The sequence below is a fragment of the Prionailurus bengalensis genome, chromosome A1 (assembly GCF_016509475.1).
Source record: "Prionailurus bengalensis isolate Pbe53 chromosome A1, Fcat_Pben_1.1_paternal_pri, whole genome shotgun sequence".
In the NCBI taxonomy this organism is placed as follows: Eukaryota; Metazoa; Chordata; class Mammalia; order Carnivora; family Felidae; genus Prionailurus; species Prionailurus bengalensis.
Window position 1 is genome coordinate 145,535,166 of NC_057343.1, and position 13,019 is coordinate 145,548,184.

The window sequence follows — 13,019 nt, forward strand, 5'->3', positions numbered from 1 at the left end:
TCCTAGCATACATGTTAAAACAAAAACCAATAGCCAAGAAGCTGTTGGACAATAAGTAGATGAAATTTTAGGAAGACATACCAGCTAAAGGCCTAAGAATGGTAAGAGATAATAACCTCTGTGTTGCCTGAGGCCCCAATGGTTCCTGTTCTGAAGAAATGATACTGATTGTGAAGCATTAAAAACAAAATATTGAGACAAATCTGTTACATAGTCCTCCACCAAACTGAGGCACAAAAATATTCCACTCAAATTAGGGCAGACTATTGCATTGTCTACAGTTTGTGAAATTATGGACATTTTTGCCCTGAATTTACTAAATATAGGTAAAGCGTGCTGTTTTTCTTTTTACTGGATTCATTCCAATTAGCAATGTTTTCTCTAATTATTTAAAAGAATTCAGAATGTCAGTGCTTCAAAATTACTTTCCTGAAAGTTAAAATGTAGTTATAGCGAGTAACTTTATATAGGAGGGAAAATACGCATTCACTTCTGCTCATGGGAATATAGTCCGTCAGAGTCAGGTCCTTGAAAGCAGGACTTAGCAGTTGTACAGTTCACCTCCGATAACCTGACAGTCGCAGTGTGCTTCCTGCAGGTGTATTTTAAGATAGCGCTAGGGGCGCCTGGGTGGCTCAGTCAGTTAAGCGTCCACCTTCGGCTCAGGTCATGATCTCATGGTCCGCGAGTTCGAGCCCAGCTGACAGCTCTGTGCCGACAGCTCAGAGCCTGGAGCCTGCTTCGGATTCTGTGTCTCCCTCTCTCCCCCGCCCCTCCCCCACTCATGCTTTGACTCTCTCTTTCTGTCTCTCAAAAATGAATAAATGTTAAAGAAAAAATTTTTAAAAAGACTGCAAGAATTTTTAAAAAGTGCAAGTGGAGTGCCTGGCTGGCTCAGCCGGTTAAGCATCGACTTCCGCTCAGGTCATGATTTCATAGTTCGTGGGTTCGAGCCCCGTTTCGGGCTCTCTGCTGTCAATACAGAGGCTGCTTTGGATCCTCTGCCTCCCTCTCTCTCTGCGCCTCCCGTGCTCATGCTCTCCCTCTCTCAAAAATAAACATTAAAAAAAATTAAAAGGGCAAGAAACACATCTTTACCTTATTACTTCTTTCTTTAACTCTTTACCTTGAAAATTTTCAAATCAAGAGAAAAATGCCAGGATAAAACAAACACTAATACACATCTACAGTCACTAATAGTAGTTAACATGTTTACCACATTTGTGTTCTCTCTCTCTCTCTCTCTGTCTGTCTCTTTCCCTCCCTCCTTCCTCCCTGTCTTTGCAAAACAGGAGCCTGCTCTTAGCCTCAGTAAACTGATCAAATTTAGGGCAATCTAACATTGATTATGTTCTCAACCAGGACATAGTCCTGACTTGACTTTTGCCAGTTGTCCCAGTGATGCCCTTTAGAGCGTTTTCCCCTCGATCCCAGGTTTATATACTGCATGTAGCCATGGTCCGTTTGGTGTCCTTTAAAGTAAAACAGTTCCAGTTATTTGTCGTTCATATTATGTTAACATTTTTGAAGAGCACAGTGTGCCTCACAATGCCCATGTGAGATTCTGCATCTTTGGAAAAAATAATAACTGATGATTTTCACAGAGCGTTACATTAGTAGGTACATGATGTTGGTTTGTTCCATTACTAGTGATGGTAATTCTGATCACTTTGTCTCTCTTCGTAATAAATCATTTCTGCCAGGGGTATGTGGGTACTTGGACGTTATTAATTCTCTTTCCCAGTTAATTTCAGCATCCATTCAGCTGCCTGATCCATTATTACTGCTTTGGACAAAATGGTGATTTTTATAAAGCTCTTTTGTTTCTTTGCACTTGCTAATTGGAATTCTACTCTGAGGAAAAGTTCCTCTTCCACCCTCTCTGTGTATTTACCTACTTAGGTCTCTGTGAACATCACTGGTTGTTGTGATTCAGTTGGTTATTATTTATCACTATCATTATTCATTTTGATGCTCACGTGTTCTACCTTTTGCCCAGTGGGCGCCCTTCAGTTTCACTCCTGGGTTTGCTTGGTGCAGCCCCATTGGTTTGTGAGTGTCCTTTATTTAGCCCTTGGCACATCTGTACTGAAGTTCTTAATTCAAGTCACTGCCCAAATGACAGATTTTATTCTTGCAACTGATCTTTTGTGTGTGTGTGTGTGTGTGTGCGTGTGTGTATGAGCCATTGCTCTGCCCAAGTTACCGATCTTACACACGGTCCAGTGGGAAAACAGATGATTATTTCAGCCTGTACAGTGCAGTAGGTAATGCTAGGGGGAACCTTGAGAGCATCGAAACAAAGCCCTTTGCCCCACTAGATTGACAAAGGAAGGCTCCTGGGAGAAAGTATATCACCTCCTAGACATGGAAGGTGAATAGATGTAAACATGGGGAGGAAGTGCTGTGTGGTCCAGGCTATCTCTTTGAGGAATTTCCAGCCCCTGGGGAGCCTGTCAGAAATACTAACAATAGGACCCCATCCCAAACCAGTTAACTCAGGATCTCTGGTGGGGAGAACAGTCCTAGGGTCCATACTTTTTAATTTCCTACATATCACTTTGAGAGAATTTATCGTGAGAAATGGTGCCATGTGTCCTGGAGCTAAAACATCCACAACTAAACTTTTAAAAGATCCATTTTATTTTATAGGATTTTGAGCTCAACAACGAACTAAAAATGAATGTCCTAAATTTGCTAGAAGAAGTTTTGCGAGACCCAGACCTTCTTCCCCAAGAAAGGAAAGCCACGGCGAATATTCTGAGGTAAGTGCAGTTTTCAGGTGCCTCCTAATTACGTTGGTTGGTTTGTGCTTTGTTCCAGAAAATAAGATCCTATCGAATCAGAAAGATGTATCTGAGACTCCTGGGGGCAGCAGGGGTTCTGCTGTCACTGGCAAGGTATTACGTATCGTCTCTTTTCTGGGGGCAGATTGGCGCACGCGGCCTCAGGAACACTTGGACTGGGCGACGTGACTTGTGTGGGGCCCAGGAGTGCAGCTGCTCCTGTTTGTGTGGGCAGAGCGTGGTTTGCTGCAGGACCAAAAGCGGAGAAGAGGATGCCTTGAGGATCCTCTCCTGTGACTCCAGCAGGCATTGCAGAGAGATGATGTTTTCCTGCCGTCGGTTCTAGTTGTTTGTTGTAAGCTCATGTTGATGAGCTGGTGGTGGCATTTCGGTGAGAGTCTTGTGCTCCTGGCTTGTGGATGTGCCACCAGATAGTAGTTGTGTATTTTCTTCAGCTCGTGTCGCAAGTCCTAGACCAGCTTTACTGACTTCTTCTCAGGTTGGGATTCCCACATCATACAGGTTGTATAACTTTGGACGTCTGTGTGATAAAAGCTTGAACTTTGGGTTTCCCACAAGAGACTGTTTGTGTCTGTCATTACACCCAGCATCCAAAGAGGTCACAGACTTTCTTACAGCTTCTTGAACTGGTGGGTGGAGTTCTTTTCTAGTACGCTCTATAGCAGGAGGACAGCCATCAGGGGTTTCGTGCAGACATTTCGGTTATAGCTTTCCTGACTCATGGCTATATCGTCTGTTCCTGCTTGGGGGTGGGAAGCCCAGCATCTATCTGCTAGAGCCTGGTACCCCTTTACCATTTTTACTTCTAGTTCTGTCTTCATTTACAGTCTCTGGAAAGAGGCCTTTCTTTCTTCTAACCTTGAATATATTGTTTCCTTGTTATCCAGCTTTCTAGGAGGAGTCCATCTTAGTTCAGTCTACTATGTTTTTGGAAGTCCCTCTCTGATGCAGCAATGCCAGATTTTGGTCTGCAGCCTTTTAGCAATTGGCTCATAAGTCATTTTTACTACCATTAGCTCAAGATCCCGTCACCAGACACTTCTTTGGTCTAGGGGCTCTTGTGGGTGGAATGTGTCTGCTCTACAACAGGTATGTTGAAGTTCTAACCCTAAGTACCACAAAATGTGATTTGGAAATAGGGCCAATGCAGATGTAATTAATTAAGAGGAAGTCCTACTGGAATAGGGTGGGCCCCTAATCCAATATGACTGGTGTCCTCATAAGAAGATGACCATGTGAAGACAGAGCAAGACACAGAGAGAATGCCGTGTGAAGATGATGCAAAGATGAGAGTGAGGCAGCTGCAAGGCCAGAAATGCCGATTACTGGCAAACCACTAAAAGTTAGAACGAGGCGGGTGCCTGGGTGGCTCAGTCGTTTGAGCATCTGACTTTGGCTCAGGTCATGATGTCACCATTCATGAGTTTGAGCCCTGCGTCAGCTCCGGGCTGTCAGCGCAAAGCCTACTTCATCTCCTCTCGCCCCCTCTCTTTCTGCCCCTCCCCCACTTGTGCGCGCGCGCGCTCTCTCTCTCTCTCTCTCTCTCTCTCAAAAATGGTAAGTGAACATTAAAAAAAGAAGAAGAAGTCTAGAAAGAGGCAAGAGAGGATTCCTCCACAGGATTCAGAGGGAACGTGGCTCTGCCGACACGTTGGTCTTGGGCTTCTGGCCTGCAGAACTCTAAGGCAATGAATTTCTATTGTTTTAATATGCCCAGTTTGTGGTACTTTATTAGGGCAACTCTAGGAATCTATGAAAGGCCCTCTTCACTTTTTCCATGCTATGAAAACACCTAAAGAAGCTTAGGGGCTCTGTTACTATGTTTATTTTCAGATTTAAATTGTAAATACATTTTCAGATAAAGCCTGGTTTCAGTGAATGTGTGGTTATATCTGTGAATGATTACTAGTCCTTTCTTCTTTACGTACACAGGTTATTATGCTCTTTGTATTTAAAACACTAACATTTTGAAACCACTTTCTGGAAGTTTGTGCCCCCAGGGACATTTGACTGGACAGCTGGCAGGGAAATGAGGTGTTCAGACAGGATTGGCGAATGTGCAAACCCATGTTGCCCATTCTCTCACAACATCCACACCAGACATTACTAATCAATCCTGAGGGCTTTCTGCCTGCACCAGGGGGTGAGCTTAGAACTCCACTGACCAGCACGCCATTAATTGGAGTTGGCCTTTAAGATGAATCCTCTTTACCATCCCAAGTCTTTATTATTCATCAGGCTTAAGATGTGCAAATTCTTTTTGTTAAATAAATGGCCTGAGAATTAGAGGTGTGAAATCAATAAGAAATAGAAATGTTAGTAGATGGTACAGCCTGGGAGCATGACACGGAGCAGAGTCTGATTCTTATTTTCACAGGGTTCACGGGTATAATCTTGGTTCAGCCACTTAAAGCTGTCCAGTTTCTTAACCAGTCTAAACCTCAGTTCCCTCAATTATAAAATGAGGCGAATAGTACCTACTATTGAATGGTTATAAAGATTACATGGTATCATATGTTTAAAGAGGTTAACACAATGCCTGAAACATAGCACTTGTATTACTGCTGCACTTATTATTATTATTATTACTATTATTATTAGCACCGACCGTAGCTCTTAGGAAAAATAGTTTCTTCCATCAAGGAAATATGGCCCAAGTAGGAGCTGGCTAGGTCTTAGTCAAACTCGACTTTCCTTGGGCTTCATCATTTTATCTATACAAAAGAGATTATAATAACATTGCAACCCAATTTCATATTGCACAATGATGTGAATGTAATACAAAAATCTTTCAAATGTACACTCCAAGCAGATGAATCATTTAATATGGGAATTATATCTCAATATAGTTGTTACCAAAAAACCATAGTTATAACCCACTTGCTATTTTGTAAACGAGAAGAAAAAAAACAAGTAAAAAGCAAAGCCAAAAGGCAGCTCTGATGATGGGATGGCCCCAGCTGCCCACCCACAATTCTGATCCCTTGCAAAGTCTTCCCCAAATATTCCAAAAGCCCCAAGAAATGTGTACTCAGGAACAAACCCAGTCATTTTTGTGCCTCAGCATCTTTTTAAAAAAATGTTAAATGTTTATTTTATTTTGAGAGAGAGAGAGAGAGGGAGGAAATCTCAAGCAGGCTTTGTTCTTTTGGCACAGAGCCCGATGTGGGGCTCGAACACACAAACCATGAGAGCATGACCTGAGCCAAAATCAAGAGTTGGACACTCAACCGACTGAGCCACCCAGACTCCCCTCTGCCTCAGCATCTTTATTCAAGTTCACTGACCCAAGACCACTTGAGGGAGAGACCTTATCAGTGCCAGCACTGTCTCTGTCTAGCATGCTGCCTGACCGTCTTCTAAAGCCACCATTTCCCTATCAAAAAGCTGGCAAAGATGCCACCTGCCCTATTCCTGAGCCACATGGGCCCCAGAGCATGCCTCACTCAACCTAGAGTCTCAGGCTCTTGTGAAAATAGCTCCTTTAGTTCCTGGTACCACAATTTGTCACCGTTCCACATGTACTCACAGAGCCAAGCAGAGAATAGATATTATGCCATCCATTCTTCTTCCTTTGACCATCTTTATTCCCATGAGGCCAAGTGAAACAAAAGCCTTCGTTTAGCCCTGAGCATATCAACTAAAGCAGACGGATACCATTGCGATCACTAGCCCATTAACTGAGCAGACAACCAGACCCCAAGTTCCGGTTGGGTCAGCTGGTTCTCTGAGACACCTTCCTAGGAAGCTAGGTGGTGCCAGAAAACTACTGATCATTGATTGAGGTTCCCCTGTCAAGTAAGTCATTCCACCGGAACTAAGCTTAAGGGTCCCTGCCCCAGCACACAAGATTGTGATTAAAAGAGGAATAAATGATACATTCATTTGTTAGAGTTTCTGATAACTTACCGAATCAGATACTTATGTTTATATGTATGATACTTATATATTTATAGTTTTATTTCTTCTTTTTAATTTATTTTTGAGAAAAGTGCAAGCTGGGGAGGGGCAGAGAGAGAGGGAGAATCTCAAGCAGGCTCCACATGGTCAGCACAGAGCCTGACATGGAGCTCGAAGTCAAGAAACTGTGAGATCATGACCTGAACCAAAATCAAGAGTTGGACACTTAACCGACTGAGCCACCCAGGCGCCCTTATATTTATATTTTTATAATCATGTCAAAATGATTAGAGGGTGAAGTAGGAAGTAACACCTAGATATAACCATCCCTGATGGGATGCCATCATTCATGAAATCTCTTTGTGAAAAGAAGCCATCATGGAGTATATGAGAAAGAAACAGAAATCAGAAGGATTATTTAGTAACCCTGAAAATTACAAAGATGTTCCTGTTAATTCATTTCTTAATTTGGAAACAAACGGAATTATTTCCAACCAAGCCAGGAGATTTCAGTACTGAAAGTTTCCATGCATTTCTAAGATACACCAGAGCAAGGGTAGCAATGGGCTCAAGAGAGCCTAGAGGGAAGTAAAGCCATGTCTAAGAAAGCAAAGGAAGGAAGAGGTGGTCTGGTAGGTCCCAGAAGGGAAGCAACAAGTGATTAAACCTCACAAAGTGAGGAGGAGCAGAGACTGGGGCAGGCAGGTCATGCCAGGAGCACAAGCCAGCCAGTCTAGTCACAGCAGGCAGCCCAGAGAGTGTGGACCAGTCTGAGGACAGAGGGCAGTTGCTCTTAGCTCAGTTTTTAAGACTATCTGATTTCTCCTGTTGAAGGAGCACTTTTCCAGTCATAGAACTTGAATAATCCCATTTCCTTTAAAATTTTTTATCTGGAGCATCCGACTTCGGCTCAGGTCATGATCTCACAGTTTGTGGGTTCAAGCCCTGCGTCGAGCTGTATGGTGACAGCTTGCAGTCTGGAGTTTACTTTGGATTCTGTGTCTCCCTGTCTCTCTGCCCCTCCCCTAATCACGCTCTGTCTGTCTCACCAAAAATAAATAAAATGATTAAAAACTTTTTTAAATAAAAAATAAAATTAGATAAATAAAATTTATGTGGTGTTGTTAGTATAAACGCACAAATATTAAACAGATCATGCTGACTGGGAGATGTGAGAGAAACCCAGTATCCTGGAGTGGGCATCAAAGCGCTGAAGCTGTCAGGAGACTAGAAGCAAATCCATCCAGTATTGGAGCTGGACCAGAGTTTTCACATCTAAGGGAAAATATGTGAACATACCTCCCAGTGAATACAAGTTGTGGTTGAGAGAGATAAAGACATATCGCACTGTAGTTAGAGGTAGCCCAGACATGAGATATTTATATGCAATCAAGCTGTGTAACAGTGAGATGTAAACATGAAATGTATTTAAACATATATTACCTTTATACAGTAAACTGGACGCTCCCAATGATGAACCATCTCTGCCCCACACGGTCTCACAGGGATTACTTTATGAGGAAGAAACTTAATTGGCATACATAGTTTGTTGTTTTCTTTGTGAATAAAACCCTTGGCTTGAGACTTTTCTATTTCTAAATACTGCTCCCCCTGTGACATTGTATGGACTTGCTGTTTTGAATCTATGTGGCAGAGAGTTTTTGGTAGACAACTAACATGCCATGAAAGGAAAAGAAACAAAGACTGGCTTCATAGGTAGTCAGCTGGAATGGGTCAGGTCATGAAAAGGTGACCCACAAACATCACAAAGCCCCGAGCAGCATCAATAGGCACTTGTGAGAGGAGAAAATGTTAGATAATTTAACCAGACCAGATGTATCTTGGAACATTAACATGAGATCACTGAGGAAAGGAACATTTGATAGAAGCTAACTACTTTCTTGACCACTTCTTTCCAAGGAAAGAATATTACCCAGCCTCATTAAAAAATATCTTTTCCATGGGTACACATAGTTATGTGGCCACCGATCTCTCTCCAGGAACCCAGACTACCCTGGAAAGAATGACATAAGCTTTGGGAAATAGTCACTTTTATCCCGTGTGTGTAATCCTTAGGTAGGGTTTAATAATCTTTGGAGAAAGACTTGTGTTTGCTTATTTTTTCCTCACCTCAATCTGCCTTTTATTGTATTATGAATATTTCTTTTTGATTGCAAATGATTGGCTCATTGCTAAGAAGAGGACCACCACTCCTAGAATCTAGAAGGAATCTTCTCCTTGGTAAACAGTCCTTTGCTCCTCTGCTAAACAGCCAAGAGCTTTTGTAAGAGTGGAAAAGAGAGGAAAGAGACTGGACATTTCTGGATGTGTGTTCTACGCTGGAGCCTTGAAGAGGTGTCTTTATAAGTCTGCCTAAGATAAGCAAGAGCAACAGGACAGCACAGCTGACCAAACCCTGGGCAAGTTAGTCAGTTCCCTTGAGCTTTGGTTTCCTTATCTGTAAAATGGACCTCATAATGCTTACCTCAAAGGGATCTCATATGACACAAGAGAGAGTGTTTGTCAGATGGTTAACGCACGGCTGGCATGTAGTGTGTATATGGTACCCTATCTCTGTTGCTTTTGTATTTTTGAGGGTTGTAGTTCTGTTTTCATCAATTCGGAACACAACAAAACATCACATCATGATTTATTTTAGTTTTTAAGTTTATTTATTTATTTTGAGAGAGAGAGAGAGAGAGCGAAAGAGAGTGCAAGCATGTGCAAGCAGGGGAGGGGCAGAGAGGGAGAGGGATAATCTCAAGCAGGCTCCACACGGTCAGCACAGAGCCTGACATGGAGCTCAAAGTCATGAAACTTGAGATCATGACCTGAGCCAAGATCAAGAGTCAGACACTTAAGCAACTGAGCTACTGAGGTGCCCCCATTATTTCTTTTAAAACTACCTTCCTACAGCAGACAGGCTACATGGTTTGGGACTGTTTAAATATTTCAGTATTTTTAATATGTGATTGTGTCTTCATTTTGGAAGGCTTAAAATGCTTGGCCCAGATGGTAAGTTATGTAATCAGTATAATTCTCCTGGACTCTGAACTTCTGTTGGACATGAAATGTCACTCCCACTCTGAAACCCGCACCCACTTCAGGATTCATTAACTTATGTATTTATTCAGTCATTCATCACTGAAAAAAAATACTGAGAGCTGAATAACTCTGTGTGTGGGGATATAGCACCAAATGCATCTTGGGAAAGTCCATCTGGGAATCAAGGGAAAAGAGTTTACCTGCTGGCTTCTGCTTTGCTCTGTTCAGATTCTTGCCAACCAGGAACTTCTCTGAGCTTCTGTCTACATGTGCAATGGGAGGGGATCCTCTGCCTCTTCTGCCTCAGCATCAGCACGGAAGGGCCAGGGTGGGAGCTAGAGGAGTGTGGATGAGGCACTCAGGCCCATTGGAATCTCTGACTGATGAGATCGCAGGATACTTGAACTCACACCCTGGATCCTCTCGGTAGTGCAGAGCACACCAGCTCACGTTCACCTTGATTATGGATTTTTTTTAATGTTTATTTTTTATTTTTGAGACAGAGAGAGAGACAGAACATGAACGGGGGAGGGTCAGAGAGAGAGGGAGACACAGAATCTGAAACAGGCTCCAGGCTCTGAGCTGTCAGCACAGAGCCCGACACGGGGCTCGAACTCACGGACTGTGAGATCATGACCTGAGCCGAAGTCGGATGCTCAACCGACTGAGCCACCCAGGCACCCCGATTATGGATGTTTTATTTACAACCTTGTGTGTAACAAGTTGGCTCCTCAACATAAGCCAGCTCTCTCTGTGATCTTCTTGTGCCTCTAACGTGTGTGTTTTTCTGTTTCCTTGACTTCCTGTCTCCAGCTTATGTCTCTGCAGGCTCCAGCTGGCAGCACAGCCTCATGGACCCGAACCCCTCAGCTTCCCACCCAGGGAGAACCAAGTGCATGTTGTCATTTTGTTCCTGGCATGTTTCTTTCCATGGATGATACTTTGATTTCATTTTTTAGGGCCCTTTCACAAGATGATCAAGATGACATCCACCTAAAATTAGAGGATATAATTCAACTGGTAAGTCCAGCCATGGTCTTATTCAGCACGATTATTTGCAAACTGCTTCTCAGGGCAAACAACTTGCCCATAACTGATACCTGGATGCTCAACCGTAGTTCTACCAATGAAGCACTGTGAGATGAACTAAATTCGCCCTGGGGTTTAGCTGTTGGTCCATGATATTAATGTTGGCTGATGTTTCTGAGCTTTTTGCCATTTTCTTTGTAGCCCAATCTGTGATGGACTTTGTTCTTGAGCAGCTGCCTTGAGCTGCTGGGCACCTCGCTCTCGGTGTGTTTCATTCCCACCTTCCTCTCTTGCAGACAGACTGTCCGAAGGCTGAGTGCTTTGAGACCTTGTCAGCCATGGAGCTGGCTGAGCAGATCACCCTCCTGGACCACATCATTTTCAGAAGCATTCCCTACGAGTGAGTGTGGCCCTCACGGCTGCAGGCTCCCTCAGGCAGGACTTGTGGGCTTAGAGCCGCCATTATTCCTAAGGCAGATGTGTGTGCACAGAGGTGTGAGTCTTAATCTTACAATGGTTTGGTCCCACTTGAATGCCTTTTGGTCACAGTTTATTCTAGAAATATTGATTTGGCAACACTGAGGACTATCAAGATGGTCACTCTTGTGTTTCTCTATGTTCTGTAGTTCCCGTGGAATGTGAATTTCTTCGTATTCTCACATCCTCGCATTATAGAAACCTCAATATGGCTGTAACAGTGGTTCTCAAACTTCATGGTGTCTAAAATCATTTGGGAAGCTTGTTAAAAATGTACATTCCTAGATACCTCCTTCTGAGATTTGTGATTCTAGGAGGTTTGAGGCCCAGGAAACTGCATTTTCAGTGGGAATCCCAGACAATATTGCGTGATCTAAGACAATACGTTGAGAAGCACCGATGTTGGGTGAAGCTATACATTTTGCTACAACTATTCACCCACTTCCACGAGCCAACAAGTATTGTTGAGCTTTGAGACGCTGCAGCAGCGTAGATTCCCGAGACAGCTTTGCACGGGGTGCATGTGGAGCGTAGACGTGCCGCATGAGCTGCCAAGTAACGAGCATCAGTATCACTGCTGCCCTTTAATCTTCCCATGTAGTGGATGAAGAGGGCCTTTAGACCCTTCAAGCTGTAATAATCCGTAGCTCCACGAACAAGGCCTTTGTCTGGACAAATGACAACTGTTGGCACATGTCCTCTGTGAAATAGCTGGGCTGGGCATGAGATATGAACGGTGACCCATGTTGTATGTAGAAAAGAGGACATCGTGATGATGGAGAGTCAGGTATGGCGATGGGTGGTCAGAGCTGCAGCTGTGTCAGAGAGGCATAAGGGGCGAGGCCAGGAGATGCCCCGGCAGACTTTTATGTGTTTTATCTTCTTCCCGTCCCCGCCTCTCTACCCAGGAACAAGCGGGGCAGGGGATGGAGGGAAGGAATGTGGCCTGTTGGCTCTACAAATGAACCCAGTGACTACTGGAGTGAAGACTTGAGTTAGAAACCACAGTGCCTCTCTCCCCACCCCCCGCCCCACCTCCTCACTCCCCTCTAGTGCAGTGGGGATTTGGTGGGGAGATGAACATGACCTCTGTGGAGGAAGAGAAAGAGAAAGGCTGAACACCCATGGGTGGTGTCTTCCTGGGACCCTTCCTGGGGCCCTTCCTCTCTTCTCCTCTCTGTCCCCACCCTGCTGATGGGAACATCTACCAATTATTTTTGTCTGTGGAACTGGCACACCTTTATGTCCAACAGCCTTGCAGGAACATGAAGGAACAAAAAACCCTTTGCAGGGACTCAGCCAACATTTCTGGATTAAGACTGTGTCAGACTAATTGCATTTCAGGTTATTTTTTGTAATGCCTATACAAAATAATCCCTGTATGCTCCAGCTTGATTGTCCCTTGCTTGCTGTGATCTGGTGGCCTGCTCATGGGTGAAGTGAAGGAGCAGGGATGTTATTCTGAAGAAAGACCTTCCACCAGGCTGAGCTCCCACCCCTGTAACTGCCTTCACTACATGAAGTGGTAACAACAGTGTTTGTTTATTCAGCCTTTACCATGTGTACCGTTCTGGGCTCTGGGGACAATAAAGGAAAATCCCTGCCCGTGGAATTGACATTGTCCTGGAGAATATCAGAGCAAAGTGGAGGAAAACATGTTGTTCTTGGTTAATGTTTTTGGTGGTGATGGATTTTTTTGGACCTTCTGCTAAGGCTTAAGATTTTTCATTTATTTATTTATTTGTTTGTTTGTTTATTTGT

The 13,019-nt window shown here is 43.7% G+C and overlaps 1 protein-coding gene across 2 annotated transcripts in view; it reads left to right on the forward strand.

Annotated features, from left to right (window-relative positions):
• RASGRF2 (Ras protein specific guanine nucleotide releasing factor 2) overlaps window positions 1-13,019 on the forward strand; it is a 244,497-nt gene that overhangs the window by 213,298 nt on the left and 18,180 nt on the right. For both annotated transcript variants that reach the window (XM_043593136.1, XM_043593138.1), the window contains exons 19-21: window positions 2,653-2,765; window positions 10,712-10,772; window positions 11,078-11,181. In XM_043593136.1, the coding sequence (XP_043449071.1) occupies window positions 2,653-2,765; window positions 10,712-10,772; window positions 11,078-11,181 (278 nt within the window). The remainder of the gene's footprint in view (window positions 1-2,652; window positions 2,766-10,711; window positions 10,773-11,077; window positions 11,182-13,019) is intronic.